This window comes from Mus caroli, chromosome 19 (assembly GCF_900094665.2).
Source record: "Mus caroli chromosome 19, CAROLI_EIJ_v1.1, whole genome shotgun sequence".
Classification (NCBI taxonomy): Eukaryota; Metazoa; Chordata; class Mammalia; order Rodentia; family Muridae; genus Mus; species Mus caroli.
Genome location: NC_034588.1, coordinates 3701028 through 3709168, shown reverse-complemented (window position 1 = coordinate 3709168; position 8141 = coordinate 3701028). Strand labels below are relative to the sequence as shown.

At 47.5% G+C, this 8141-nt stretch overlaps 1 protein-coding gene across 1 annotated transcript in view; it reads left to right on the top strand.

Moving 5' to 3' along the window:
• Positions 1 to 1581: 1581 nt before the first annotated feature.
• Stip1 (stress induced phosphoprotein 1) overlaps positions 1582 to 8141 on the top strand; it is an 18801-nt gene continuing 12241 nt past the window's right edge. Inside the window, 4 exon segments of the mRNA XM_021152482.2 lie at positions 1582 to 1693; positions 6198 to 6407; positions 7108 to 7249; positions 7408 to 7585. Of these exon segments, the coding sequence (XP_021008141.1) occupies positions 1685 to 1693; positions 6198 to 6407; positions 7108 to 7249; positions 7408 to 7585 (539 nt within the window). The 5' untranslated portion in view covers positions 1582 to 1684.

Here is an 8141-nt window from a genome sequence, read left to right as displayed (position 1 = left end):
TTCCCTTTTTTTTTCTTTCTTCATTTGCTCAGACTGGCCTTGAATTCTGATCTCCCTCCCTTTTCCAACTCCCAAAATTTGGGATTGCAGTCATGCACATTTTTTGTTGTTGGTGATGTCTTTGTTTTTTCCAGGCTGGGTTTCTCAGTGTAACAGAGCCCTGGCTGTCCTGGAGCTCATTTTGTAGTCCAGGCTGGCCTCCAACTCACACAAATCTATCTAACCCCCATCCCAGTGCGGGATTAAAGGTCCACTCCATCATGCCTGGCTTAATCATGCACTTTTTATACATGCCTTTTGTAATTAAAAAAAAAACAAAAACAAAAAACCTAACCTTTGTATTTTCTTTTTGTCAAACAGAAGGTTGGAGGCTCATGGCTTGTGTAGCACAGACAAGACCTTTGTTTCAATCTCCAGTCACCCAAAAAGTACTCTTGCGACATTTGGCTCACACCTGTAATTTCTGCACTCTGTCTCTTCCCTCTCTCTTGAGACAGGGTCTCACTATATAGTTCTGGTATGGATAGCTCTGGCTGCCCTGGACCTCACTATGTAGATCAGGCTAGCTTAAGAGATAAACCTGCCTCTGCTTCCTGCGTGCTGTATGCCACCACCGCTCATTTCCTCCGATCTTAAGTGAGGCAGGAGAAAGAACTAGGTAGGCATAAGCGAACAGATAAGGGGTAACCGGATGGAGAGGGTGTGCATTGGTGCTACTGGCACAGACATGGCACGGCACAGCCCACGTTCCTCATACAAATCCTGTCCAGACCCCTGATCATCAGTCTCTGTTGTTCCATAAGCTACACGCTAAGCCTGCAACCTAAGTAGCATTTCTGCTGGCAGGCCATGGTGACCAAAGCTTGCAGCTGAGTTCAGAGAGTAAGGACCAAGCAGCCGGTCAGCCAGAACACTGCCGGAAAAGCGGAGGCCTGTCGTGGCCCGCAGCATTTTGGGAACATTCAACGCAGGCCCGTCATAGCCCGCAATATTTTGGGAACATTCCGGGCCTAATACTCAGGATGCGAGGAAGCGCGGGCCAACACTCTCAGACTCAGGGAAAACAGCCTATAACGCTGTAGTTAAAGCCTAGGCGACACCGGGCCAAGATGCTCGACTTCCCACGAACCACCAGCCGAGCACCCACTTACAGGGCAGCGGCATAAACCAATCAGCGCCAGAAATGGCCAATTTTTTTTTTTCCCCACCCATCCACCCAATTGAATGTTTTCTCTGAAAGGCGGTTCCGTCTAGGAGTCCTTCAGCCCAATGAGGGTTGTGGAAATTTCCAGAAAGACCAGGACCAATGGGCGCGGCCAGGTCAGCTACAATTGACGGACTAACCAACCAATCCGTGTCGTCAAGACCCGCTCCTCCCTCAGTTAGCCTAGCCCTGAAATAGGCGGGGCTTGTCGCGAAGTGTCCAATCCGGAGGTGCAGAGGAGGCAGGGCTGACGAGAAGACCCGCAAAAAACCAATGAAAGAGAAGTCACGATGATTGACTGAACTTTAAGCCTATAAAAGGGGCTCACAGAGCCTCCTGGACGTGTTCAACCAGTGAGCAGGCGAGGAAGGGGCGGTAACCTGGGGGTCCCGGCAGCTTCTAGTAGGTTCCAGAAGGCGGCGCGTGCGGTTGGGAACGCGGAGCGGACGAATTCGATTCAACGGGGTTCCGGGCCAGGCTATGGAGCAGGTGAAGGGGGAGGGGCGGCCGGGGCCCCTGGGCAGCGCAGGCCTGTTGGCGGGGAGAAGCGAGTGGTCGGGGGACCGGGCCGGGCGGCCGAGGCGCGGGCGTGAGGGCCGCGGTCGGGCGTGTGAGGGGAGAATGGCGAGCGCCCGTCGCCCCCGCGACCCGCCGAGTGGAGCGGGAACGGGCCTGGCCGCGGCCGGGCCCCGAAGCTTCTGGGGGCCGGGCCTCCTCAGCGCGGAGAGGCCCCTGTCGGCCGCCGCGAACTTGGAGGGATCCGGTGACCGATCACCCCAGCAGCCTTCGGGGTACACGGCATCCGTGTGCGCCCGGGAAAAGGGCCCGCGCGACTGTGCAGAGAAGGCGGGCGCGGACAGTGTCACCGGGGCTCCCTGAGGCATAGACATGTCGCCCCTCCCCCCCTTTTCCTAGTGACTGTGGGGAGACTGAGTATGTGACCCTTGGAAATTCCGTTCCCGATTACACAGGATTTAGTGGTTTTAGACAGTTGTGAGCCCATAGTGAGGAGCTAGAAGTCCCTGCCTCTACCGCTCGGCATCTGGGGCACAGAGGCAAACCTGCCGTCCTTACCTTGGTGATTTAGCTCAGGCCACAGTGGCCTGCATCTGAGGCCTGGAGAGGTTTTGTTACCTTGGAAGCTGTTATTGAACCGTTGTGATTCATCCAGACACACACACAGACAAAAAGAGCACAGCTTACTACTACTTTTACTGTGATGTATAAAGTAAAACCTTTTGTTCTGGAATAGCCACTGTGAGGGACCGTGGGCCCGCTCAGCTTGTTAGGAAGACTAAATGGAGAGGTTAATCAACTTTCTGTACCCTTGGAGTAATTAAGTTGTACCTGCAGTACAGACAAGAGAAACGCTTTTTTGGAATGAGTAACACCTTGCTCTGTTACAACAAAAAGGTTGTTTTTCATTATCATTCATTCATTCGTTCATTCATTGTGTGGCGCTAGGGATCAAACACAGGGCCTGGAGAATTCAGAGCTATGGTCTACTACCACATCCATCCTCCCCACCCTCCTCGGGGGAAAAATCCTGCCAGCCATTATACAAGTGTTCAAGTATTCCTGTGGACTGCAAACTTACAGTAAGATGGCAAATTTGAGTATTGGGCTTAGAGATCGCTCAGTTGGTTCGGCGTTTGATGTGTAAGGATGAAGGCCTGGGTTCCGATTGTCTTTACCCACTAAATCGGTGAGGGGAGGGGAGACTGGAGCGCCTCAGGCCGGTCTGTGAGCTCCAGATTCATTGAGAGATTCTGTCTCAGAGTAAGGTGGAGAGTGTTGGAGGAAGAGACCCTGACTTCCAGTGTCTGCCCCGTGCACTAGCATATACACAAATGCGTTTGAATATTGAAAATTGTACATTTGAGCCCGGTGGTGGTGGCATAAGCCTTTAATCCCAGCACTTGGGAGGCAGAGGCAGGTGGATTTCTGAGTTTGAGGCGAGCCTGGTCTACAGAGTAAGTTCCAGGACAGCCAGGGTTATACAGAGAAACCCTGTCTGGAAAATTGTACATTTGAAGAATAGAATTCCAGGTAACTTCTACAGTGACACATAGTTTATATTTTAAGATTTATTTTTGCTAGGCATGATGGTGCACTCATGAGGCAGAGGCAGGCTGATCTCTGAGTAAGTAATTGGACCGCCAGAGTTGTATAGTGAGACCCTGTCTCAAAAAATCCCAAAACATTTCTAATGCCCGGTGTGGTGGCACAGGTCTTCAATCCCAACACTTGGAAGGCAGAGGCAGACAGATATACAGCTTTGTCTACATAGTGGAATTACAGGTCATCTATAGCTACATAAAGAGACCCTAACTGCAAACAAAGACGAGGGGTTTTTTTGTTTTGTTTTGTTTGTTTTTTTCAAGACAGGGTTTCTCTGAAGCCCTGGCTGTCCTGGAACTCACTCTGTAGACCAGACTGGCCTTGAACTCAGAACTCTGCCTGCCTCTGCCTCCCGAGTGCAGGGATTAAAGGCGTGCGCCACCACTGCCCAGCTCAAAGATGAATATTTGTGTACTGTGTATTCTTTTTCTCCCTTGACCTTCCTGTAAAGGAATGTCATACTGGCAGTTTCCTGTCTGTTCCTTTACCTCTCCTGCAGGTCATCCTCCTTTGCTGAGAATAGGGTCCCCTGCCTCTTCCTAAGTGTTGAGACTGCAGAGAAAACCCAGCTTACATGTACATCGGGACCTCTGTTCTGTGAAAGTTCCTAATTGGTGTACCTTGGGATTCTAAACGCATTTGCAAGAAGTGCATTCTATGTCAGTCTTCTGAATCATGAGTAGATGATTGTTCCATAATAGGTGCCGTAATAATTTCAGTACAGCAATCTCCTTCCTCCACCTCATAAATCCTGAAATAATAGGTATATGCCACTGTGCTTGGTGCTGGGGTCCGACCTGGTAATTGGGCTATCAAGTGAGCTACATGCCCATCCCAATGACATAAGTATACATCCTACTCATGTTCACTCTATTCTTGGCTTTAAAAGGGAGCTGTGAGTCTGTGGTAGTTTTAATCTGAGCACTTGGGTGGCAGAAGCAGGCAGATCCCTGAGTTCGAGGACAGCCAGGGCTATGCAGAAACCCTGTCTTGGAAAATCTGTGGTAGTGGTGCTGTGAAGCTGTTTTTCCATAGGTATCTTATGTCCGGTTGTTGTTTTTTCCTTTGGAGATTGAGTTTCTATGTAGCCCTAGGTATCCTGGAACTCAGATTGTGTGCCTCTGCCTCCCAAGGCGTGGGCTACCACTGCTCTGCAGTGTGACGTTCTTGACCTTCTGTAGGTCAACACAGCTAAGAAAAACCCTTTACACACACACTCACACACACACACAGAGAGAGAGAGAGAGAGAGAGAGAGAGAGAGAGAGAGAGAGAGAGAGAGATAATGAAAAGAAAAGCCACTAGACCTCTAATCTCAGCTAGTGGGAGACCAGAACAGGAAGATCTCATCTCATGTTCAAGGCTAGCCTTCTAAATTCAACTGAGACCCTATCACAAAGTGTTAAAAGGGGAGGGGGCAAAAGACGAGGGCTTTGACTATGGGAAGGAAAGTCACTACTCTGCTTAGACACAGTCTCCTTCACTTTATTTTTAAAGGTTTATTATTATATGTAAGTACACTGTAGCTGTCCTCAGATACTCCAGAAGAGGGAGTCAGATCTCATTACGGATGGTTGTGAGCCACCATGTGGTTGCTGGGATTTGAACTCAGGACCTTCAGAAGAGCAGTCAGTGCTCTTAACCACTGAGACATCTCTCCAGCCCAAGCCTCCTTTACTTTATGAAGCTCCTTGGAAATGGAGAGAATGGGATTAGATGATATTTGTCTTCATCCTCTTACCCACTTCCTGATAACATCATGAGTAGGTGGGGACTAACTCTACCCTTAAGGGTCAGCACAGTAAGTACTTTTTGGCTCTTGCTGATAATGGGAAATGGCAGTAGAGCCACAATGAGCATGGAAGAACAGGATCCTCTTATTCTGAAGCTTCTAGGACCTAAGGGCATGATGCTCGAATATAGGTGTGCACATATGGCTGTTAGAGGTTAACTTGGTGAGGTTGGTTCTTTTTCATCTTTAATGTCTAGTATCTAACTTAGATTGTCAGGCCTGAGGGTTTTTTGTTTGTCTGTTTTTCTTTTTTGTTTTGTTTTTAATATTTATTTACTATTTTTATATGTAAGTACACTGTAGCTGTCTTCAGACACACTAGGAGAGGGTGTCAGATGTCATTAAGGATGGTTGTAAGCCACCATGTGGTTGCTGGGATTTGAACTCAGGATCTTTGGAAGAGCAGTCAGTGCTCTTAACCACTGGACCATCTCTCCAGCCCTTGTTTTTTTTTTTTAATCACTCTGAAACATTTCATTGGGGCCCTGTTTCTATATAACTTGGAACTCAGACTCCTTCAGCCTGAGCCTTCTGAGTACTGGGAGTGTAGGTGTGTGCCACCGTGTGTCCAGTCAGTCATGTATCTGAGCATGCTCAGCTCTTTCTACACTCAATTTACCATTCAGATTTTTAAAAAATTCTATGTTGATTGGTGTTTTGTCTGCATGTATGTATAGCTATTATGAGAAGCCTGTAAAGTTAGAGTTACTGATAGGCATGAGCACCATGTGGGTGCTGGGAATTGAACCCAGATCTCCCGGAAGAACCACTGAGCCATCTCCAGTTACTACGAATCAGATCTTTGGAATGCTTTCACAAGTGAATTTGTTTTTCAACGGAAGCCAGTTAGCACTGAAGGGCCAGTAGAGCACAGAGAAGTCTTCATGCCTCTGCTTTGTTTTTTTTCTCTGCTAGTTTCCAGAGGTGTAGAAGAACATGGATAGATTAGCATTTTTCTCTTATTGGTCAGTAGCAGCCAACTAGCTGATACTTTGGAAGAATAAGTAAAATCTAACACCCTAGGGGAGAGAAATCCGTTCTGTAGGGTGAAGCTGTATTGATGCCTGCCTTTCCTCCTCAGGTGAATGAGCTAAAGGAGAAGGGCAATAAGGCCCTGAGTGCTGGGAACATTGATGATGCCTTACAGTGCTACTCTGAGGCAATTAAACTAGATCCCCAGAACCATGTGCTCTACAGCAATCGCTCTGCAGCCTACGCCAAGAAAGGAGACTACCAGAAGGCCTATGAGGACGGCTGCAAGACTGTCGACCTGAAGCCTGACTGGGGCAAGGTACGCTGAAGAGTTGTGCTCTCTACAGTTGCCTAAGGACTTTGGATCTTGTCTGTAGTTCCTAATTAGTAGGTCCTCCTGTCCTGTCTAGCTGACTATAGGTTGCTCCTTTTGGCTGGCCAGGCTACCCTGTCTGAAGGCACCCCTTAAAGGGAACACTTACTTCAAGTTTGTTGCCATCGATTGTAAAACAGGTTTTTTGTTTTTGTTTTTTTCTGAGACAGGGTTTCTCTGTATAGCCCTGGCTGTCCTGGAATTCACTTTGTAGACCAGGCTGGCCTCGAACTCAGAAATCCGCCTGCCTCTGCCCAGCTTAGCATATACCTTTAATCCCAATACTTGGGAAGTAGAGACAGGTGGAATTTGAAGCCACCTCAGCTACATGAGACCCTGTCTTAGGAAAAAAAGGAGGGCTGGTGAGACAACTCCTTTGGTAACAATACTGGTAGCTCTTCCAGAGGACCTGGGTATAATTTTTTCAGCATCCACGTGGTGGATGAGAACTGTCTTTAACTCCAGTCTCAGGGACCCCAGTGCCATCTTCTGGCTTTGTAGACACCAGGCATACATGTGGTACACACATGCAAGAGAACACCCTTGTGTATTAAATGAATAAAAACAAAACCCTAATAGGCTCTTTGAATTGATCTGAATTTACTTCTGCATGACCTCTATTTACTATAATTTTGGGGCTGTTCAGGGTTATTCAAGAAAAGCAGCAGCCCTTGAATTCCTAAACCGGTTTGAAGAAGCCAAACGAACCTATGAAGAAGGTTTAAAACATGAAGCCAATAATCTCCAGCTTAAGGAGGGCTTGCAGAACATGGAGGCCAGGCTGGCAGGTGGGTATTCATTCAGCATTCTCTTTTTAATTTAATAGGATTAATTTTTAAAACAGTGCTGTACTCCCCAAAGTGAAGGTATGTGGTAGGTGGGCTATGTTTGTCATGGAGACTCAAGTTAACATTTCATACTAGTGTACTGTCTTTCATTTGGACAGAGAGGAAATTCATGAATCCATTCAACTTGCCTAATCTATACCAAAAGTTGGAAAACGACCCCAGGACAAGGTCGCTGCTCAGTGACCCCACCTACAGGGAACTCATAGAACAGCTGCAGAACAAGCCGTCAGACCTGGGCACGTGAGTACAGGCCACAGGACTCAGGACTCTACACTCTCTGATGTGGGACACTGAGGAGGACAGGTTTTGTAATTGCATTTGTAAAAAAAAAAAAAAAAAAGGTTAGTCAGCTTGTAATAGCAAGACATTCAAGAGTGTTACTTCCAATCTTGCCCGTGCTAGGCAACTGCCATCTCTGAGCTTGTACTCCTGTTAGGAGGTAAGGATCATCCAGGTATAGGAATCTGTTAATGAGTGCCCAGGTAAGGAGCAGTTGTAGCAGCCAGCTTTAGTAGTTCACATCTCTAATTCCAGCTACTTCGATGATTTTCTTGCTTTTTGTTCTTACGTTTTTTGAGAGGTTTTCTGAATTACCCTGGCTATTCTGGAACTCGCTATGTATATCAGGCCAGCCTCACAGCCCCATCAACCTCTGCCTCTTAAGTGCCAAAATAAAGGGATGCACCATGATAGCTGGCTTGATTACCTTTTTTTAAGTTTTTGTTTGTTTTTGTTTTCCCCTATCTTATCCGAAGTTAGTGTTTGAACTATCTGATATGGGTGCTAGGATCTGAACTCTGGCCCTTATGAGAGAGCCACAGGATTCTTTTTT